This window comes from Crotalus tigris, unplaced genomic scaffold (genome assembly GCF_016545835.1).
Source record: "Crotalus tigris isolate CLP2741 ecotype Arizona unplaced genomic scaffold, ASM1654583v1 scf7180000017644.4837335, whole genome shotgun sequence".
In the NCBI taxonomy this organism is placed as follows: Eukaryota; Metazoa; Chordata; class Lepidosauria; order Squamata; family Viperidae; genus Crotalus; species Crotalus tigris.
This window is the reverse complement of record NW_024096536.1, coordinates 4,807,239-4,831,335: the sequence shown is the minus strand read 5'-3', so window position 1 is coordinate 4,831,335 and position 24,097 is coordinate 4,807,239. Positions and strand designations below refer to the sequence as shown.

The window sequence follows — 24,097 nt, the reverse complement described above, 5'->3', positions numbered from 1 at the left end:
TATTATGAGAATCGCACGGTTTCAGCGAGTAACACAATAATGTCCACGGATAATGCTTCAGGGGTACAAATGCCTGCTTTGCTGACTGGAAGCTGGACATAACAGAAGTTGACAGCACAATTCAACTTGGAGGGGGAAAGTGGCTGCTCCATTTTCCATGTCCCTAGGAGGAGCTCTTCTACCAGGCCTTTATCTTCCATGTGTTTTTGCTTCCCCTTAACTGTTGCTATCTTTGCTTATCCACAACCCGAAACAAGCACTCCTCGTGCGCAACCACAAAAACACTCTACTAGTAGATTACCTAAGCCCATACTTGGGGTGCCTCAGCCTCTGGCTGACTCAAGTTTCAGGTGAGGACAGGTAGACACATGCTTAAAGAAGATTGACTGGAATGTCCTCCTATCAGGAGAGCCCAAGAAAGATGTCAATGTCTTCTGAAGAATAGACATTACTTACAGTAACACAGAGCACTTATGATAAAAGCATTATGCCACTATATTTGAATTCTTAAGCAAAAGGTATGCTTTGTGATTTTTATGGTTCAACATTTATAGTCATTTTATGTTTTTACTCCCATGAATGTCCTATTTGAAATGATGTGCACTGCTGATTTTTCAGGCAGATGAACTCGTGTTTCACGTTCAGTCTTTTTATCCATTTTACATACCGTATATTCTGGCGTATAAGACGACTTTTGAGAGCGATGAAACAGCCTCCGAACTCGGGGGTCGTCTTATACGCCGAGTCGTCTTATACGCCGGAAATAAGGTAGTTTCTGGCGTATAAGACGACTTTCTAGGCATGCGACTCGGCGTCGATCATCTTATGCGCCGGAAATAACGTTATTTCCGGCGTATAAGACAATCGATGCCAAGTCGCATGCCTAAAAAGTCGTCTTATACGCCGGAAATAACGTTATTTCCGGCGTATAAGACGACTTTCTAGGCATGTGACTCGGCGTCGATCATCTTATGCGCTGGAAATAACGTTATTTCCGGCGTATAAGATGATCGACGCCGAGTCGCATGCCTAGAAAGTCGTCTTATATGCGACTCGGCAGCGATCATCTTCCGACTTGGCGTGATCGTCTTGCGACCCGGCGTCGAACTTGGGGGTCATCTTATACGCCGGGTCACCCTATACGCCGGAATATACGGTAATTATTCTGCATCTATGTTGTCTCTCAATTCCTAAAAGATCACAGAAAAAAAGCAAATATATATATAAATGCATGTTAACTTTTACCTGAGTAAGTGATAAAGTGTCATTAAATCTCCATTAATATCCTCCCTTCCACATCAATTGCAGGCTTATTTATAGTCATCATCCTTTGTTTCGTTTTATTCCATCTAATAAAATCTCTCTCTTAACTCTCCCAATATTGTATTAACATAGATTAAAATGATAATCCAATTTAGGACAACATAAATAAATAAGGGCTTTATTTTATTTATTTGGTAGATTTATATCTCACGTTTTCTCTAAGATTTAAATATCCCCTCCAACATTGCATTACAATAAAAACTCAATGTTATTTGATTGATAGCCATTAAAGCAAAGTTACATAAGGTATTGCTACTGAAGTTGGACTTGAACCTAGAACTCCCTTGTCCTAGTCAGCATTTCAATTAAGACCAGGGAACCCAAGAGCCATTGGGTCATTGTTTCAGAGATGTCACCTTACCGGATTCCTCAATGCCTTCAACAGTAGCAGAGCTTCTATTGTACTATCTACACTAGAAAAGTTGTTAAAAAGTCAGGCTGATATTCAGAGATGTCTCAGCCTTGAAAATAGGCATGTTGAACTGTACAGCATGGTCAAAGATCGGCAGTTGACCAAAGGAAATATTCTGTGACATGTTGCATTATGTTCTAAAATATCTTAAGATAATTTTATATTATAAAATACTTTATAAAATTTGCACAATTTCAATTCCACAGAAGACATGGATTCTGGATTTTGGACCGTAAGTAAACCCATTTCAGGTATCTTGGTACAAAAATGATTGCCCTATAATGCACTGTTTTCCCAATTAAAACTTTCACAGAGACAAACTGGAGAGCTTTAATAGTATATAGATATCACTCTGACTACCTTCATAAACAGAGTCCCCAAGACCTTGTTTAAAAGAAAACACATAGATATAAAGGAAGAAAAACAGCAACGAATCCTAGCACAATACGGAGAAGCCTGTATGGATCTAAGACAAGCCAGAAAAGAGAGAGAAAGAGTGCTGCAGGAATCTTTTATTTATTTATTTAGTACATTTATAAAGCTGTCCATCTCATGCATGTGACTAGGCAAAACACAATATTCAGACAAAACCATTATAATGAATTAAAACTGTTATGTATTGATATCAGGAGTTAATGTATTTTAGTTTAAACGTACCTCTAACTGTTTTGGAGGGAAAAGTTAAGTTCAAGTTTGAATGGGAAAACACCGTTTGAATTGATTGGTCGCCGCCTAGAGGCAGCAAGTATAATGGTTAAGTCAGTTCTGTTTTCTGTTGCAATAAATCTTGTTGTATTAACCCGATCTGGTTAATGCCTTCCAAAACCCACTACACAGTAAAAACAATTTAAAAACCTTAAATATAATCAAAGCCTTTGGAGAGTTAATTCAAAATCCTACACATAACAGTGCCATTTGCAGTTCCCTATTTCTGTAGGATCACCAAGCCTGCTGACAAAACCATATTTTAAGGGATTTCCAACAGTTAATAGACTCAGAACTGCCATCTTCCCACCTCCTGAAAAAGATGACAGCTACACCAAAACCTTCCCTGAACTTCCTCACTGGGCATGCAAGTGGATGAGAAATAGTTTTGTTTGGAGAATTGCTTTGACTTTTTTTATAGCTGGCTTTGTCTTGGCATGTTGGCTGAAGTAGCCATTATATCTTCAGCAAACCATACACAGAAACAAACTGGGTGATTTGGGGCTAATCACCCTCTGTCTACTCTAGGAAGAAGGCATGTGGTAGTGGAAAGGCTGTTCCTGGGGGGGATGAGTGAAAAACACCCAGAGTCTCTACTTCCAGCAAGGTCACATCATCTCAGCTGCTCAGAGGAAGCAAGCCAGAAACTACAGGTATTTGTTACACAGGTGTGCTCTCACGCTCAGATTATTGTCACTCACACCCTCATATCCCTGGAAAATTGGCACACTCAAACCAGTTTCAACTGAACTCTGAGGCACAAATGGCTCTTTAAAATACACAGAGACCCAGTGAATTAAAAATAACAGCAGACTTTGACTGATTATGAAGTAGATCTATTTGGTCTTACACACATGCACACAAAAACACACTCATCCGTACTTACCCCACATCCACAACTAGGCTGCTTGACATTAGCCAGAGGGACAGAAGCTGCCAAATCCTGATCCAAAAATGACCCCAAAGTCTGGGCAGGCCTCAGGACCTCTTTTGATCCCTCAGTGTTGATGGGAGAGGCTTCCCATGCAGGCCCAACTCCTTGGTTGCCAAATGTGGGGAGGGGCTTGCTATGTGCTTAGGCCAAACTTTTGTTCTTTCCTTCATGCCTTGGTTCTTTTTCCTGGCTTTTCTCTACCCTGCTTACATGCATTCACTGTTAGTTCTGGTGGCTTCGGCCTAGGCTGACATATTGCTCACTTAACAAACAGTTGCTTTGCATTCAGAGATCTGATGCTCCTCCCAAATTACTTACAGCCCAATTTCAGAGTTCTGATGCTGTTTCCCCCCACACTGTCACATAACTCTCTTTAAGGCCAATTACAGTGTATTTTCCAAGAAACCGGACTTTGGGGCAGGTTTCTGCCAACAAAATGGCCGTAAGAAAGCATTGGCTTGCTTAACAAATACAGTGTTTAATGATCGCATCATTTGCTTTATAACTGGGCCTTCACTTCAGAAACATTGCAAAAAAGGTTGTAAAATCAGGTTGGTAACATGGGTCCCTTGATTTATGACCATCATAACCTATGATGGAAATTCTGAGCTCCATTGAATCATAATTTGAGGACTGTGTATATTGGATAGCAGCAGCATCATAGGACAATGTTAGATAATCCCTTCAGTGGCAATGGCATGGGGATTCTTTTATACCACCTGGGACAAGGCAATGGTAAACCACTTCTGTATTTCATTCAAAATGCAGAGATAGACAAAGGGGTGAAAAATGGTTATATGCACTCTTCTTATTAATTCAACCTATATGTTGAAAGCATACAGGGGAGGTGGGATTGAGAAAAAAATAATTGTGGCTTTAAATTTGGAGGAAGAAACAGCAATAATGTGATCTTGAACTATATGTACCTCTAGTGGGATGGGCAGCTATAGTATATAAATTTAAGAAATAAATATATAAATTTGCCTGATATTAACACTTTTTGCTTCAAAATACACAATTTAACTCATTTGTATAATGACAGCATGGCATGAAGTAATAGTTTCATTTCCACAGCCAGACTTTGGGGTATACCAAATTAAAAGGCTCTAGAAGTCATCAAAATATAAGGCATTTTATCCTGTAACAAAGGACTTTTGAATTTAGTGGGATTTGTTAGTAAATATCCATAAAACTCTTCTCCCCTTATCTCTCATATCTAGTGAAAATGATGAGAATCAGCACTGATAACTATTAAATAATGAGCTCACAAAATTAGTATTGCCGTTTAAAAAAAGAAAATAGAGCAGTGATTTGAAATATTTTTTGACAAATAATATAATTATCATATTTGTTATTTAACAATAAAGTATGAAACAAACTTTCTGCTACATTCTGGAGAAGAACATGAATCACCTTTCTCTGGCTTATCTTTACTCATCCGATGTGCATAAATATTTGTTATGCTGAGTTCTCATTCTTTTTCCTACAAAATGCATTATTAAATTTATGTTGATAATATAGTTTATTGTATTGATGTCAGTTCTGCAGAGATCATACATTTCACTGCATAACTCCCCCCAGTATCTCATTTTATTTATCTGTATTTTAAATTATTTGCTTATGTATAATTTGGCCAAATAATTCCTTTTCTTAAGATTCTAAAGGATAAATATCCCTTTTTTCTGGAACTCTGAAGTTTTTGACCATGTTTTTTATTTTTACAATTCATAAACCTTTCGTTAAATTTGACCTTAAAGATCCTTCCAAAATATTTTGATACAAAATTGTTATGATATTAACAAAGTCTATAGTATTAAATATATCAATACAGGCCTTGTTTAACATCTTTAAAAAGCATATTATTTTCATGTTGGGACACACTTTTCAAGTAATATCTTTTCCTACAAATGGTAATGTTCAAATGTCCTAACATAAATTAATACATTTCTGCAATCTATACTTTAGATAGCTACAGGCTGAAAGAAAGTCCCAGAGAACAAAATAGGCTTACCTCAAATGAGCATTTAGTTAATAGCACCTCGGATGCCTTCTGCAGTAAGAGAGTTTTAATGTAAACTTTTTAAATACTTTAAGTTTTAGCTTCAGCAACTTGACTTCCATTTATAAATTTGCGGTGACTGACTGAGCTTCAATTGTCTTTTTCTTTGCAACTGCTAATTGATGACTAAAGGAAATAGTATCAACGAAAGCTGCTTTTCTAGATCATAAACATCTTATAAATAAACCATCAAAAAGATTATTGAACATTTACAATCGTACAAATATTGCATTAGAAATCTGAAGAAGGCAACTTAAAGTTTAGCAAAATGTTTACAAAAAGATAAAAATCCTCCATCTCGGTTATAATGCTCACATTTTTGAAATGGGAATTGGCCCACCGTGTGAAAAAAAATTATACAAAATAATCTGTATCTACATTTTTGTAATATATAGAGAGATTTTGATTTTATTGATTGATAAGAAAACTTTTCCCTAAAAACTGCCCTATTACATAGTTGTGCCGCTTCTCTTTGTCTTTCAGGACTGATACAAGGTTTGTAAAAAGCTGGCATTATCCAAAAGATCCTGCTGTATCTGTTTTCCTAGAGCTGAGCTGAAGGAAGAAGGCATTGGTAAAAAGTCATACAGCTACCAGCTTCACAAGCTAGATTGCATCAGGAAATTGAACCTAGAGGTTTGAAATTATTATCTATTCCAGTAAATAACAAACTCCCAAAGAACTGAAGTGGGAAACAAAATGCAGCACATCTATGTTTCTAATTACTGGATAATTACTGAACATAAATGGATTTCCTTGTAAAATGGAACTTTAAAGAAGTGGTTATTGTTTCTTAATTTTGTACATGCAAAATTGGTGTTCCTGCTTGAGGATGTTTTCTGTTAATTGCAATATCAAACGAATCTTGCTGACTCGAGGATGGTGTCTATAGAAAATGGTCCCTGCTGAAGCAAGTCAGCTTTCAAATCATATTTTCCTTTTTTCATTTTGTAAGGCAATGTAGAATTTTCCTTGAATGCCCTAACTGAATTAAGAAAAAACTGTCAAGACCATTACCAATCTTTCAAGAAACAGATTCCCTTCTTGCTCCTCCTGCTCTTGGATGCCTCTTTCTCCCACCACACCCACTCCACCAACTTGCAATGAATGATGCTTTGCTAGCACTTGGCCTTTTAAGGGCTCCCAACCCGTCAATCTAAAGTGACAAGCAGGTGAAGTCCCTCTCAACAAATACTCTCACAAACCAATCATCTCTTGGTTCTTCAGTTCTGGAAATACCCGAGAGCCAATTAACTGAGGTGGGGGAAAGGAGGAGGGACCAGCTGAACTTGGAGAAGTGGAGATGCCCTGGGGATTCTCTCTGCTTGCCAAGCTGCTACAGGGCCACTAAACCTCTGCTTTTTTGTGCGCAGAAGTCTTTGGAAGCTACTTGAGTGATTGCTCTTTAAGAAAGGAAAGTGATGCTGCTCCGTGTTCAGAGACTTTTACTAAAGATGTGTCCCCAAATCACTCTCTCTCTAGCCCCTCCACACCCACTTTGAAATTCTCCAAGCAGTCCTATCTTAATATCCTGGCTACATAATTACTCCCAGTGGCACGTCTTAGCAAACATGTTGCATTCACACATAACTGATTTCATTGCCAAGGAAACCACTACCTTATTCACCTGCTTCCTTTTCCTCTTAGTTTTCTTTCAATAGGACAGTTGTTACATAGAAGTTGACAATCCTTTGACTCAATAGGCAACTTCCAGGCAGCTTAGAGTAAGTTCAGCAGCCATAGAAATTTTCATAAATAAATCATAGGGAATGTAAAATCAATGCCATAGTGATTGTGATTCAGTGTGTAAATCAGCGAGGTTAAATTTTGCTGCCTATCTGGATGGCTCTGTACCACCCAGTTTATCTATTTCTTTATTTTCTAGGTGAAGGCACAAAACTCTGGGCTGAAGATGCTCCCAATATTTATTTTCTAAACTTTAATTTCTTACACTCTATCCTTTCTCTGTTTAATATCTCCAGCTAAGAGTTGTATTTCCTCATCGAGTTCTTTTAAAAGTGTGTAAGGTTTAGCAATAGCACTTAGACCTATATATTGCTTCATCGTTTTTTACAGCCCCCTCTAGATGGTTTACAGAGTTAGCATGTTTCCCCCAACAATCTGGGTCCTCCTTTTACCGACTTCGGAAGGATGGAAGGCTGAGTCAACCTTGAGCCCCATTAGGCTTGAACTCCTGGCTGTGGGCAGAGTTAGCCTGTGATACTGGATTCTAACCGCTGTCACCATGGCTCATTGGTTAGAATGCAGTTCAAGCTTTGTTCCCATTGCCTGAATTACTTCATTTGTTTTTGCTGTACATTAATCCAAAAAAGCACTTGAAAATTCAGCTTCTCCTGATAATCTTATTTCATTTCTTTCAGTTCTCTTACGTGAAGCCATTGCCCCAAAACATAACCAAAAAGTAAAAGTTTATAACATTAAATCCAATTGGTCTAGTAAATATAATTAGATTACAGTCTTTGGCTCCCTCGTGTGGTGAAACAGCATCACTGACTATAAGCTGCAAAGAAATATTCTCCTTTATTCATTTCAAGTAGGAAAAAAGATGGTTCAAGAAATTCTTATTTGATAAGATTTGATTGATAAGCATAAGTCATAAAACATCTTTTTCAAAATTCCTTTAATATATGTTTTATAAAAATGTGCAAAAAATTAACAAAAGTTTTTTGTGATGCTTATTGCAATAGTAACTATAGAAACTTTTAATATCTCCTAGTCTTCATATTATCTAATAACTACTATCTATAATATATTCTAATACTAATATCCACTATGTAATATATCCTAGTTCTAATACTAATATCTACTAGCTAATATCACTTAATTCTAATATTATCTACTATCTAATATAGCTTCATTCTAACACTAGTATGTAATACCTAATGTTGGTTAGTTCTAACACTATCTAATATCTACTATCTAATATATTCTAATACTAATATCCACTATCCATCCTAGTTCTAATACTAATATCTACTAGCTAATATCACTTAGTTCAATACTATCTAATATCTACTATCTAATATATCCTAGTTCTAATACTATCTGCTATGTACACTCTAATATGTCGTAGTTCTAATATTCTCTGATTATTATCTAATATCTATCCGCTTGACTGGAATCACAGCCATCATTTGTTATTTAATATGCGGTTTGGACCAAATAGTTTTTCCAACAGAAGCTTTTTCTTTTCTGGTGGTATCTTCGGCCTGTTTTCTTCAACAGGAGGTGAAGGGTTGTTTTTTGGTCTCTCATTTTGAAATTTGGTAAATGAGGGCTCATAATCTCCTAAAAAGTGGGTTAATTCACCATGTTGCCTTGCACTGACTGGGATCCTTGGGCTGACTAAGGGATCAGTTGAGGGATATCCCTGATGCAAATTTTCTTCTTTTGCTTCCTTATCTTCTTTGTTTCCTTGGGGCATAACATGATTGTTTACTTGGGGCATAACATGATTTACAGAAAAAAATGATGGTCCAGCCTTTAATTCATTAAACTCTTCTTTGAATAAGTCCAACCCTTGCCTTTCTCTCCTGGTCTTCTGCCTTTCTCTGTTTTCATCCTGGATGTTTTTTTCTACCCTTGAGCCATTCTCTTCACTTTGTAATCCTGCAAAAAACGTTATTTCAACAATAACTATTTAGGCATATGCATTATCAGTTAGACAAACAACAGTAACAAAAGCACAATATTTTATCAAGTATCACAAATTATTTAAATTGGCGCTTTCAGTTTAAATAATTTCTCCAGGAAAAATGCCAAATTCTGGATTTCTTCTGAAGAATAGACATTATTCACAGTAACATAGAGCAGTTTAAAACAAAGCATTATGCCACTCTGTTTGAATCCTTAAGAAAAAGTTACAGTTCAATATTTATAGTGAACTATGGTTTTTACCCATGAATGTCCTGTTTGAAATGTGCACTGGTGATATTTCAGGGAGATGAACTCCTGTTTGAGGCTCAATTTTTTTACCGATAATGTATAATGCTTCCACATCTGCGTTGGCTTTCAATTCCTGAAAGGTCACAGAAAAAAGCATATATCTATAAATGCATGTTACCTTTTATCTGTGTAAGTGATAAAGTGTCATTACATCTCCCTTCCACATCAATTGCAGACTTATCTATAGTCCTCATCCTTCGTTTCATTTTACTCTGTCTAATAAAGTATCTATCTAAACCAGTGGTTCTCAACCTTTTTAATGCCGCGACCTCCAACCGGTCGTAAGTCGAGGACTACTCAACCGGTGGTAAATTGAGAATTAAACAGGTCGTAAGTCGAGGACTACCCAACCAGTCGTAAGTCGAGGACTTTCCCTGCCCAGGAGCACCGTGCATGCATGGTGCCGCCCCCTGTGCCGGCTGAGGCGTAGCTGGCAAGCGGCAGAGACAGAGCAGACCGACCACCGGCTGGGCCACCAGCTGGCCCAGTCCAAGGGAGGTAAGGCACCCGCCGGGCCCCACGTTCGCGAGCAACCCTCCCTGCGCCCACCGGCCTCCCACCTCCTACCCCTGGCCCTATTTTACTTACATTTTTAGTAGTTGCTCAGCAGGGAGGGGTGGAAACTTCCAGACAGCTCGCCTTCGCTGCAGACATCTTGCAGCATCATTTGCAGAATGGGACTTTTGATGGGCTCAGCAGGGCAGAGACAGCCTGGACAATTCCTATTGGCTTTTGAAAGCCAATAGAATTAGACTCTATTCAAGAAAGTCTATTCTATTGGCTTTCAAAAGCCAATAGAATGAAAGGGAGTAGCACAGCTAAGGAAAAGGGGAAAAAAATGGCGGACTGCCATGGTCGTTCAATCCCAAATGGGGTCACGACCCACAGGTTGAGAACCGCTGATCTAACCTCTCCCTAAACTCTCCTATTGCATTAACATAGATTAAAGTGATAATCCAAGTTAGGGAAACATAAATAAATAAAAGTTTTATTTTATTTATTTCTTAGATGTATATCTCACTTTTTCTTCAAGACTTCCATATTTCCTCCAATCCAGGTTATTAATTTGATTGATTTGATAGTCACTAAATACCAAAGTTGCCTAAGGTATTGTGAATGAAGGTGGACTTGAAACGAGAACTTCCTTGTCCTATACAGTTAATGCCAGAGAATCCACAAGCCATTGGGTCATTTTTTCAGAGATATCACCTTACCATTTTCTTCAATGCCTTGAACAATAACAGAGCTTCTAATGTACTGTCTACAGTAGAAAAGTTGTTAAAAATTCATGGAGATATTGAAATGTTGAACTATATAGCATGGTCAAAGATCAGCATTTGACCAAAGGAAATATTTTGTGACATTTTGTATTATGTCCTAATATGTCTTATGATAATTTTATGTCATAAAATGGTTGATAAATTTTGCCTAACTTCAATTCCACAGAAGCCATGGGTTCCAGATTTTGCAGTGTAAATAAGCCCATTTCAGGTATCTTGGTTTAAAAATGATTGCCATACGACACACTATTTTGCCCATTTAACACTTACACAGAGACAAACCAGAGAGTTTTAATAGTATATAGATATCACTCTGACTATCTGTATCAACAGAGTCCCCAAGACCCTGCTCAAAAGAAGGACAAAGTTATTAAGGGAGGAAAGAAGCAGCCATTCCTAGCATAATAAGAATAGCCAGGAAAGAGAGAGGATGAAGTAGACATTATTTCTTCAGCAAACCAGAATCAAACCATGGATCAGTATAAAATATTATCACAATCCACACATTATCCCATGTCTTAAAACATTTTCTTAACTATCCCAAGAATTTCCTATTAATACAATAAGAAATTTTCAAGTTGCATCCCTGAGCTTCCTTTCTGGCAACAACGTTATGTTTATAACATAGTAATAGATTTTCTGTAAAAAAAAAAAAAAAAGTAGAAGATGCATGTTACAAGAAGATGGCAAATCAGCAGAACCAAAACTTACAAACAATCAGAAGTTAAGAACGATAAAAGGCTTTTTCAGCTGTTCCATACCTCGTGGAAGGTCATTCGACTTCCTTCAGGTTCACGCTTCCCAAGAGTCCTGGGTTTTAGGCTGATCTTTCCTCGTATTGCTTGGCTGACTTTAACAAGTATGAAAAGTCAAAAATAAATAAATAAACATGACACATTCATGACTGACATCAGTGAAAGGCAAGTGATATTTTACTGACATGTTTGAAGTGATTTAATTCTTATGCTTTCATATCACTTTTATTGCATTTTATTAGATACTAATGCAAATAGCTATACTAGCTATACTATGTTGTACTATAGGTAGTTCTAGTGTGATGGGCAGGTATGCTATATAAATTTGACACACATATATATAAATAAATTTGCCTGTGACTTCTACTTTGCTGCAAACTAAACCAGGATTTGAAATATTTTTTGATGAGTCAAACGAGTTATCATATTTTTATTTCACAATAAAATCTGAAAGAAAATCTGTGCTACCTTTTGGAAAAGAAGAGGAATCACCTTTCTCTGGCTGATGTTTCTGCATCTGCATAAATATGTTATGCTTAGTTCTTGTTCTCTTTCTTAAACAAATGCATTATTAAATTTATGTTGATAATATAGTTTATTGTATTAATGTCAGATCTTCAGAGATGATACATTTCATTGCATAACTCCCCCCAGTATCTCATTTATCCGTATTTTAATTCTTTGCTAATGCATAATTTGGCCAAATTCTTCCTTTTCTAAAGATTCTGAAAGATACATAACCTTTTTTCCTGGAACTGTGAAGTTTTTTACCGGTTTTTTTTTTAATTTTTACAATTCATAAACCATTAATTCAATTTGACCTTAAAGGTCCTTCCCAAATATATTGATACAAAATAGTTCTGACTTTAACAAAGTATATAATGTGTTTTCCAAAAAAATAAGATCTATTCCGAAAAAGAGCCCTAGCCTGATTTTCATGCATGCCCCTAATATAAGCCCTACCCCAAAATTAAGCCCTAGTCAAGACACTCCATCCAGATTTCATTGGTGCCGCTGCCATGAGATGAGAAGAGGCAGGTGGAGCTGCCCACATGCCCTGCACCAGTGCATCTCAGGGTCCCTGCAGTCAGGCCACTCCTTTCTTGGCAACCTGCCTATTCTGCCCACCTGCCTTTCGGTTTCAATCCCCTTCTGAGCCAGACTGCCATGCTATGGAATATGTGTGGGGGAGGCTCGGTCATCTTTCTCGGTCCCCCTCTGCCGGTTCAGAGCCAGGGAGGAATGATGGTGAAAGGCTCTGCTATTGCTGTTCGAGTGCCGCATGCACCTCTGGAGGAATTTTCTTGGGTCTTGGCCACCCCTCTTCCCTCTGCAGATCACCTGCCCAGCAGCATCTGCCACCTCCTCCTCCACTGCCAACTGTCCCATAGCTTGCGCTGAGACCAGGCGATGCAAGCCTCCCCTGCCATGTCTCCAAGGCTCCAAAAGTGAGCTAGCTCCTGCCTACCTCCATGATAATGTCTGAGAGTGACATCATGCCTGGGTTCCAGGTTCCTGGCAGAGAAGTTGAGCAGGGCCTTGAGGGAGTAGCTGCTGCACTAGAACTACACCAGCTGCCCACCGTGCTTATCCAGGGGGATGCTAGCATTGAGCCACACCATGCTCAGGTTGGTGTTAGCAGGCACTTGGCAACACTGCTTGGGAATGGTGGCCAAGAAGACAACAGACACCCCCATGTAGCCCTTGGGAATGATGTTGGCACTGAGCAGAAAGAAGATGAGGCAGTGGAAGGGGCCCAGGATGGAAGAATCAGGGGCCACTTCAGGAGGCTGTGTATGGGTGTGGTTTGTATACAAAGGCCTCAAGTGCTATGCTCAGCCTACCACTGAAAAAACCTGGGCCGCACTCTTCAAGTTGCCATGCGGAAGAAAGGGAATCACTGCCTGTCTTTTTTTTTTAATAAATCTGATGAATCAGCTTTTCTCCATTTACCCCTCTGCATCTGTAGTGATTAGGCCTGGATTTCTAAGAGGCAAGGCAGGTGGTGGGGTGTGGAAGACTTGGCTGAGGGGACCCTGAATTAAGTGGGTGTGGGGCACAGGGGGAATCTCTCCCCTTCCCTACACCTATACTGGTGGCAGCAGCACTGACATGCAGTGGGTGAGCAGACACCCAAGATTTTGCTTGACAGGGATGTTTGTGATGCCACAGCAAGGCGAGGCAGTTGTGAGGGAAAAAAATAAGGCATCCTCTGCAAATAAGACATAATGCCTCTTTCTGAGACAAAAAATATATAAGACTGGGTCTTATTTTTGTGGAAACAGTATTAAATATGTATTATAATGCTAACATAAAGAGGTGTGGAGGAGGAGGAGGAGAAGGAGGAGGAAGAGAAGAAGACAAGAGTAAAAACTTGTTCATTTCAATTCTAATAAAGCCATAATATGCTTTATTTTTTGGCTTGGTATGATGCTAAGTCTGATACGTTTAACCAATATATAATTTTCAACGTGCTGATTCGGCCAATGTCATCAACTGACTAATTAAAGGAAGAGTCATTCTTACAAAAAATCTCATTTTTCTATAAAACTAAGCCTAATGTACAAAAATGAAAGGAAGTGTGAAGAGCAAGAAGTTTTGCCCAACATCCACTCAAAACACCCCGGTAGTCTTTTTCAACATCCAACTTGGATTGTGTAGTGAAACTAAGATTTATCAGTAATTAGCTTAGCTAATATCAATTTTAATACAAGTAGTCTATTTATAATCTTCTTGTTTTCCTACATTCTTATTTTTCAATAATGTCTTTTTATACCTTGAGATTTTGATTTCGTTAATGGATATGAAAATTTATTACCAAAATCTTCCTCATTGCATATTTGTGCAGCTACTCCTTTTCTTCAAGGATTGATACAAGGTTTGTAAAAAGCTAGCATTATACCAAAAGATCCTATTGCATCTATTTTCCTAGAGATGGACTGAAGAAAGAAGTCATTGGTAAAAAGTCATACAGCTGGACAAGCTAGTCTGTGTCAGGAAATTAAAGCTAGACTGGTCACCGCCTATCACTATTATCACTATTATTCTAAAGCTTGGGAAAAAGTATTCTAACAATGACGTTTGAAATTATGATCTCTTCCAGCAAATAAGAAACTCTCAAAGAACTGAAGTGGGAAACCTAATGCAGCACATCTACGTCTCTAATTGCTGGATAAATATTTAAAAATCTGAATACAAATAGATTTCCTTGTAAAATAGAGCTTTGAGGAAGCTGTTCTTGTTTCTTAATGCATTTCTTTATAGGGGTCTCACAGAGCCCAGCTAGGTTGTTCTAAGCAATGTACGTTGCATATTACCTGGATTCTCTTATCACTGGCTTCCAATTTTGGGGGAAGTGATGTTAATTTAGGACAAGGTTCTCCTCTCTCTCCATGTTTCTTTTCTTCAGAAAGTTTCTGGAAAGTCAATAAGGCGTCCGTTGTTTTTAAGAGTTCCGCCTGAACCTCTCTCAGCTTCTTAGAAGCCCTGCGCTCTTCTTCCTCAGATGTCCTGAGAAGACGCTTCAAGATTGTATTTTCCGTAGCAAAGGTCTCCAATTTATTCCTCAGAAAAGCCACTTCATTTTTCAATTCTTTAATTTTATGGTCTCTTGATGACAATAGACGGCAAGCCATGTTATTTTTTTCCTGAGTATTGATAGTGTGGTCAGTCGTGAATGTGATCTTCTGCTGAGGTTTCTTTTCAGGAAATGTTTTACCTCCAACGTTAAAAAAAATATCAAGATGGCAAATAAGATTTGGCAAAGTAAGGATCACATATTTTTACATACGGCTCAGAGCCAAACACTCAAAGGTGAATTCATCACATAGATTCAATTCCATTTATATAATTTCTTGAGTCAATCTCTAATGCAATTATTTGTGGATTGACCCATTGTGAAAAATCATACCTGAACTCTCATAGAACTCCTCAACCAGTCATGCCTAAAGTAGGATTGCTAAGCCAACACTCTAAACACTATTCAAAACTCCCTATACAGACTGATTGATAGATACACACACACACACACAAACACACACACACACAGCATATCTAAATACTGATAAAATATTGAAAGTAATGGACTGAAAAAGAATGGAAGAGTGATCATCCAAATTTGTAATCGAAGTTCGGAAAAGTTGTACAACTGTTCTCCAGTACAGGAGATGGAGAATCCACCAATGGGTTTTCTCTGTCTGCCTGCTCTTGAGACCAAGTTAGCCAAACTTGACATGCCCCCTGTTGCTAGGAGACCCAATCTTGACTTGGTCTCAAGCTCTTGAAGACGTATCAGGTTTGGGTCTCTATTTAACTAGCTAGCAGATAGTTTTTCCATTGTTGGATTCTCCTCTTACTTTTCAAATTCAGCAGGTTGGTGGATTCTTTGATCCTCTCCTCACACTCCATCTCTCTTCCAGAAGTGATGGGATCAGCGCTGCCTCAGATCAGATGATCTGAGGCTTGGTTGGGGGGGGGGTGACTGCAGCCATTTTTTTTGTGTTTGTTTTCCTTCCCCAGGGCTCTGGGTGAATTCCTTTCCTTCTATCCTCATTCATGGGATCCCTTGTGCTGTTGCTCCGACCAGCTCCTCAGTGTAAATGACCCCACGAGGCTTCAGGCAGCTTCCCCAATGGCTGGCAAGTTGCGGCCGCCATTTTGGGTGCCGCCGAAGCGTCTGGCAACCAAAGATGAGCCGTTTGCTCATTAAAGCAGGTTCCCCTCACAGACCTTCCAAAATTAAGTTTCCAGCTAGTGGGGTCGGCGGAAGGGCTCCTGGCTTCACACGGAGCTTCGGATCGCTCCAGGGAATCCCCTGGAGCATTCGGAGTGGCTGTCATTTTGACCAAGCCCTTTTTGCTGATCATTCAGCCCACAATGGTGGTCTGCTTGTAGGGGCACTTTTCACTCTCTTCTGTGGATTGGTTTTTAGGACTGCCAGCAATTAGACTAATGAGTTTTAATGCAGTCCTTAACTGGAGTAGAAGGATGCTCGGCCATTCTCAGCCAGCAATTTTGAGCTCATGAGTAAACTCTCCTTTTGTAGTTCCCCTGCCAGGCCTTCAATTCAGGCCCTCTGCATCCTTCTTTGGACTTTCTGGTGCACCTTGACTGGCCAACTAAGGCCTCATCTCATGAGCACCACCTCCCTGTCCTCAAGTTACAGCCGGCACAAATCCTCCAAACCTCCAAACAGGAGACAGCAGGTAAGCTCAAGAACAAGGCTAAGGCCACCCTGAAAAAGCCTTCCAAGTTGGCGGAGAAGCAAGCCAGCTGCAGGTAGCAGGCTTTGGAGAAGGAGTTCCCCAGAGCGCAGAGGTAAGGCAGGCCGGAGACAAATCATTTGGCGGCCCCAGATTTTGACTTCCCTTTAGGTCTGTCACCCTCGTCTCAGGGCGTGTGGTCCTTGGTGGATGCCTCGACCACAGCGACAGATCAGAACACAGCTGCCAACCCACCCACAGTTCGAGGACCGGCATCCTCACGCTCAGTCCCTGAGGCCACCTTCACCCCAATGGCAGCTGGACTCAGGGACCCAGAACTTGGAGACATTTTCTCCAATGGCCGCCTTGAGGCCCTGCTCTCTAAAGTTGTAGACCGGGCACTCGCGGCATGGGCTTATCGACTGCCTGGACAGGAGGCTTCTACCTCTGTGTGTCTGACCCAACTCTTCAATCGGCCAACTTTGCCTCCAGGTTCTTCGCCTCCAACGTTATAGCTTAGAGGATGCTATGGCTTATGCACTGGCAGGCTGACGCCAAGGCCAAATGGCATCTTGCAACCGCCCCCTACCAAGGCAACCACTTCTTTGGGGAGTCTTTGAACTCGTACCTTGTGAAAAACAAGGACAAGCAGAAGGTCATGGCTCATCTCACCAAACGGTCTGACAAGCGTGCCACTCCTTATCCCTGTAGGCAGTCATTTGGCCGACTTTGGGCTCACAACCACCCAACCCTCCCGTTCTTTCATGCCTAGACAGGACTGCCCATATGACCATCCGTATGACAGGGCAGGCTTTCGGCCCAGAAAGCAGAATCAAAACAAATGGCCATTTCAAGGGACAGGACATCCCTTCAGGAGGTCCAAGTGACTCTCATGTGACCCTCCCCATAGGGGGCAGGCTGACCCACTTCTTCCATTGGTGGGGGGTTACAACCACGGACAGCTGGGTATTACAGACCGTTCAATATGGCCTGTCCCTCGAGTTCCTGTCCAGTCCCCCGGGTCATTTCATCACCTGCCCCACATCTCGGGATCCAATCAAACAGGGGCTTATGCAGGAGGCCATTCACCATCTTTTGGAAATACAGGCCATAGAACCAGTACCGTCAGATTGCAGGGGAAGGGGATTCTACTCCATTCTCTTCATGGTGCCCAAGACCTCGAGGGGATGGAGGGCAATTCTAGACCTCAAGGGTCTGAATTATTACATCGCTTACAAAAAATTCAAGATGCAATCACTCCAGTCCATCCTGGGAGGCATCAGACAGAGAGACTTCCTGGAATCAATAGACCTCACGGAAGCGTATCTTCACATCCCCATCCTCCCGGATCACCAGTGGTTCCTCAGGTTCTGTTACAGGGGCCATCACTTCCAATACAGGGCCCTCCCATTCGGCCTCTCCTCGGCACCCAGGATGTTCACCAAGATCCTGGCTGTGCTTGCCGCCCATCTATGGAAGGCACTCGTACATGTCCATTGGTACCTGGACGACATCTTGATCCTCCTTCTGGGCGACCCAGTCAGACCTGGACCTAACGATTCAGGTCCTCCAACAGCACGGGTTCTTGGTGAACCTCTGGAAAAGCCAGACGGTTCCCTCATCCAGACTTCTGCACCTGGGAGCCATCATAAACACCAACAATTGTATGGTCTATCTCTCCCAGGAGCGGTTGGACAGCATCAGAGACCTAGCTTGTCGAGTGTACAAGGACCGCACTGTTCCACTGGTCTTGCTCTCTCAGCTACTAGAGAAAATGGTCTCCTGCATAGCCATAGTTCCCTAGGCCAGATTCCACTTGAGAGAGCTCCAATGGTTCCTTCTAACATTCCAGCAGTTGAACGACAGTGCATCTAGCCAGGAGGTGAGGCTCCTGATCCAAACCCTGAGGTCTCTTCACTGGTGGTTCTCACAGGCGGTTATCAAGGGGTCACCTTTCAAGGAGCCCGTCCACCTCACCATCATGACAGACGCCAGCCTGTTCGGTTGGGGAGCCCATCTACAGTCTCAGTTTGCGCAGGGCCATTGGTCCCGCACAGACATGAGACACAACATCAACTGGCTGGAACTCAGGGCCATTCAGTTAGATCTTTGCCACTTCCACCACCAGATCAGAGGCTTTCACATATTGGTCCTTACGGACAACATGGCGTTCAAGGCCCACGTGAACCAGCAGGAGGGCACCAGGTCCAGGTCCCTCATGTCTGAGGCCCGGTTGCTGGGATCCTGGGCAGAGTCCAACTTGGCATCCATAAGGGCTGATCACATCTCGGGGGAGAAGAACCGGCAGGCAGATTTTCTGAGTTGCTCTATAATAGATCCCTCGGAATGGCGACTACATCCAGATCTTTTCTCTGAGATATCCCAAAGGTTCGGTTAACTGGATCTCAACCTGTTCGCATCCTCGAGCAATGCCCCACTCCCCAGGTATTTCTTCTGCTATTACTTCCCAGGGATGGAGGGGACGGACGCCCAGTGGACTCCGTGGCTGGAGGGCCTACTTTATGCCTTCCCCCATGCTCATCCTGGCGACCATCCGCAAACTGCTCCAAGAGCAAGTGGAGGTGATCCTCGTGGCCCCGTACTGGCCACGGAGGCCCTGGTTTGCCAACCTAATGAATATCTCCCGTTCTCCCCCGTGGAAGATTCCCCCGCATTGCGTGTCCTTACACCAGAGGGTCCTCCAACACCCAGACCCTCGATGGTTACAGTTAGTCACCTGGCGCTTGAGAACAAGATCATGACTCAAGAGTTGTTCTCGCCATGGGCAATCACTATGTTTCAGGCCTCTCGTAGGCTGGCGACCAATCGTATTTATGATTCCACCTGGAAAATTTTTTGCCATTGATGCGGAAGGTGGCAACTGGATGTTTACCAATTGACTATCCTTCAGATCGTAGACTACCTTCACGAAGGTCTGGACAGAGGCCTGGCCTCTGCGACCATCTGTAGGCAGGTGGCGGCTCTATCAACATTGCTCACTTGCGCAAATTCAGTCCCCCTAGCTCGCCAGCCTAGGATACGCGCCTTCATCAAGGGTGCATGCAATACTAGACCTCCCGTGGTACACAGATATCCCTCTTGGGAGATGCCTCACGTGCTTCATGCACTTACAAAACCACCCTTTGAGCCCATTACTACTATACCATTACGGGCCTTATCTTACAAGGTCGCATTCCTGATCGCCATCACGTCAGCCAGATGTATTTCCGAGCTGGCTGCTCTCTTGATCAGGAATGATCTTTGTGTCTTCCACCAGGACCAGATGGTCCTTCGGTTGGATCCCACCTTCATGCCCAAGGTCAACTCACTTCCATAGACCACAGAAAGTCATTTTGCCTAATTTTTCCCTGATTCTGCTCATGACTTGGAGCGGCAGTAGCACACACTGGACATTCGCAGGGCTCTGAGGCATTACATTAAATGCACTGCACCATTTTGCCGGTCAGAGGCCCTCTTTATTTCTTTCCTCCTGGCTTCCCTGGGGCAGAAGGTGTCCCCTTCCACCATGGGCAGATGGATCAGGGCCTGTATCGCGGAGGCATACCAGTCTTCTTCCCTGCCAGCTCCAAGTCATATCACAGCCAACTCCACTCACAGCACTGCGACCTCTGTGGCATGGGCCAGTCAGGCGTCCATTCATTTGCAGGGCTGCCACATCATCCTCGCCTTCTCCATTTGTACGCCATTATAGGATTGACTGCTTCGCTTCAGCGGATGCCTCCTTTGGTCGGAGGGACCTCCAGCAGGTGGTCTCTGGGAATGTAGAGCTGGCCTTATCTGTTTCCTACCCACTGGGACAATGAGGCTTTGGTATGTCCCATTGGTGGATTCTCCATCTCCTGTACTGGAGAAGGGGTTTTGTCTTACCTATCACCTTTTCTCAGTATGGAGATTGAGAATCCACACCCACCCCTTAGGTCAGTTAGGCTGGAGTTAGGGGTCTGAGAGCCAACACCTAGTTCTACCATCAGCCACTTTCGCCCTCGTCAAGACTGGATCTCCTAGAAACAGGGGGCATGTCAAGTTTGTCTAACTTGGTCTCAAGAGCAGGCAGACAGAGAAAACCCATTGGTGGATGCTACAGCTCTGTACTGAGAAAAGGTGTTCAGGTAAGACAACACCCCTTCTCTTCTGGACAAATGCTATTGTTGCTGCCCTTAACAGCCTTTCTTGAAGCATTATCACAAAAGTCATTGGAAAAGTTAAGCTAAGCACTTCCAGACTGGCTGGAACTTTTGCTACAGTTACTCTCTTTACTGTGTTTGTTGGTCTTACTAAGCCTACTTGGAGAATCATTTGAGCTTCCACTTTTTCTACATTCTCCACATGTCTTATTACCTTGGACGGTATGATGAAGGGATGAGTCATCAGAAGGCATCGTTCCACCAATGGCAGGAAAGACTGTCAATTATGCTTTAAATTTCCCAAAGGAAATTGCACTATAATGAAAGAAACAATGTATGATGTCAACATTTACTTAAGGCTTCATCTAATACATTTAAATGTTGCTTGCTCTGATTCTATGCCTAAAAAGATCAACACAGTTTTGGTCCCTTGTATTATATTATTCACTTCTTAAAGAACTGATGTGTTCATTAATTAATATGTTATTTTCTTAACATTCTCATTCACAGAATGCAATATGCAATGCCACCAGTGCCCTGAGTCATTTAAGGGAGCTAAAAAGACTAAAATAAAGACTACAATAAAGAAATAAAATACATTTCACAAACTACCTTTATTGACATTTGAATAACAGAATAACGGAGTTGGAAAGGACGTTAAAGGTCTTCCCGTCCAACCCCCTGCTCAAGAGTTGAAATATTATTTCCTTCCCCCAGCTACTTTTGGAAAACATCATAGAGAGAAAATATTTTCCTGATAAATCAAGGTCAAAAATTAGTTTCTGAGCACAACATATATTTAAATATATGTTTAAAACAAAATTAAAAAATAAAGAAGTGAAAAACGAAGTTTCACTTCTTTTAAAAGGGATAAAAAAGAAATGAAAGGAGAAAAAGAAAAAAACTATTTGAGGAAGAGGTTGTGCAGTTAGCGCTCAGTTATCACGGATGAGAAATAAAACTATAAAAAGGAACATTAAATTATTTTAACAATATGGGAAAAGATCTGAGACTCTAGACTAAGTGCCAAATTCTCTGTACATTATTGAAAAATGCAGATAACAAACATACACAGACAAAATATAAAGAAGATAAAAAGCTTTAAAAATAGTTTCTAAATATTTATAAACACTATCATTTTGGGGTATTTCTGACTTCAGTTCTTTAATCATCTAATTAAATATGGGTGACATAGGAAAATGTGTTGTTAGAATTGCACGGTTTCAGCGAGCCAAACAATGGACATAAGAGAAGTTGACAGCACAATTCAACCTGGAGGGGAAACGTAGCTGCTCCATTTTCCATGTCCCTAGCAGGAGCTCTTCTACCAGTCCTTTATCTTCCACGTGTTTTCGCTTCCCTTTAACTGTTGCTATCTTTGCTTACCCACAACCCGAAACAAGCACTCCTCGATTGCCCAGAGAACAGAAATCAAAGTGCCCACTAAGCATCCAGGGTTTACACTTCCCTCCTACGATGCCAGGCAGAGACTTCTACCCGTGGTCAGTTTATTCACGTTACCCAGTTCTTGGGCTTCGTTGGCAGAGAAGTTGATGTTTAGATCTTTGCTACCATGGCAACTAGAGAACTTCTTCTCTGAGCATCATGGGACTTGTAAGGCAAAGTTGAATGGAAGGAAAAGGTAAGATGGCAGACGTTAAGGAGACGTTTTTATAACTCTGTCATCTCCAGTTTCCTTCCCGCTCCTCACTGCAGTTATTCAGTAAATTATGTTTTTCTACTCAATCCTCAATCCTGGCCTATGAAAGAGGACCAGTTCCATTTTCCTGATTTAATGAAAAAGTAAACAGAATTAAAACAAAAATTTTTAAAGAATTTTATAAATATTATAATTCTCCATGGTAAATATCTATCCTATCAAACAAGCCCAAAAATGTATGTAAAGATATGCACGCCAACTTTAGTGTAGGCTCCACCGAGTACAATGAAATTTGGTCTGGGTAAATTGATGGAGGGTATAAATTTATACAGGATGAAAAGCATTGTAAAATGCACGTTAGGGGAACAACTTTAATTGGACAATCTAAGATCATAAAATTGAATTTTTCACATTTTTCAGAAGTGTTCATTTGGAAAGTGATAAATTGAAAGAAGAAAGGAGTTTTGATCGATTTTTAGCAACCTCATCATTATCTGCTCATAATCTGGTCCTTTAGGCCCTCCAACGATGCACTCTTCACTCCAGTAACAGAGTCCATCCACTTTGCTGCGGGTCACCCTGTTCTTTCCCCTTCCACATTTCCTTGCACTAGAACCTTCTCCAGAGGGCCTGGTCTTTGCACAATGTGTCCAAAGTGGGATAATTTGAGTCTGGTCATTGGTGCCTTGAATGAAAACTCTGAGCTGGTTTATTTGATGATTGACTGATTTGTTCTCTTGGCTGACCACAGTTTTCTCAGGAGTTTTCTCCAATCCCAAAAGTAACTTTCTCTTCGGAAGATACCAGTTAGTGTTTAAGTTTTTAAACCTGCATTTAATTACAGACTTCAAACAAAAAGTCAGAGGAGACTGATATATGTAATTTTAAATTGCAGTAAGATTTTTCCAAACAGAGCATTTAAAGTAAGCCATAGGAAAATTTCCCCTTTCCATCCAGTTTTTAAGAAAAACACAACTAAGAAAACTAAAGGGTTTTTATGTGAATGCTGTTGGGTGACCATTACCTGTAATATGCTGCTAGGAAAAAATGAAGACAAAGTTGCTCCTTTAGCTAGTTGTCATCTTGAACCGTAAGTTGGCTGGCAAATGAATAAGAATAAGAAGGATGATGTCCGGAAAGAGGATATGACAATTCTTGTAGACAGCAGAAAAGCAGAGAAAGAATTGGAGAAAATAACAAAATTCAAAGACCAGTAAACAGAATTAGAATTATTGTAGCAAAACAGATCAAAATTAATAGGTGGCTTGGATGCCATCCCAAAACAACTAGGCACCACTTAAATACCATTAGCACTGACAAAATCACCCTCAGTCAGTTGCCAAAGGCAGCTTTGCTTGGCACAGGTTCCATCCTGTGACAATACCTTTAACACTACGTAACACATATTCTTGTCTACTTCAGGCCCTTCGGAAGGACTTGGTAGGTGATAAAATGCCACATCCAGTTTAACGTCTGGCTGACTGTGTGCTGAAGCATAGTAATAACGCCTCTGCCATGTCCTTGAGAAGGACTGGATAGGTGAATGAAACTTCCAAATCCAGTCTGGACATCTGGTTGACTATGCAACGCGCCACAATAATATAGTTGTAACTGGAGGAATGTTTTAATTTCATCAAAAGTAAAATGTAACCAATGA

The 24,097-nt window shown here is 41.0% G+C and overlaps 1 protein-coding gene across 4 annotated transcripts in view; it reads right to left on the bottom strand.

Annotated features, from left to right (window-relative positions):
* Positions 1-24,097, bottom strand: part of LOC120304729 (lebercilin-like protein) — a 47,735-nt gene that overhangs the window by 3,313 nt on the left and 20,325 nt on the right. Inside the window, exon 1 of one of the 4 annotated variants that reach the window (XM_039335650.1) lies at positions 3,327-3,785. The exons of 1 other annotated variant lie outside the window; for it this stretch is intronic. In XM_039335650.1, the coding sequence (XP_039191584.1) occupies positions 3,327-3,333 (7 nt within the window). In that variant the 5' untranslated portion in view covers positions 3,334-3,785. Of the gene's footprint in view, positions 1-301; positions 640-3,326; positions 3,786-24,097 lie in introns of those variants that run through there. 2 more of the 4 variants (XM_039335653.1, XM_039335654.1) reach the window with 2 other exon arrangements.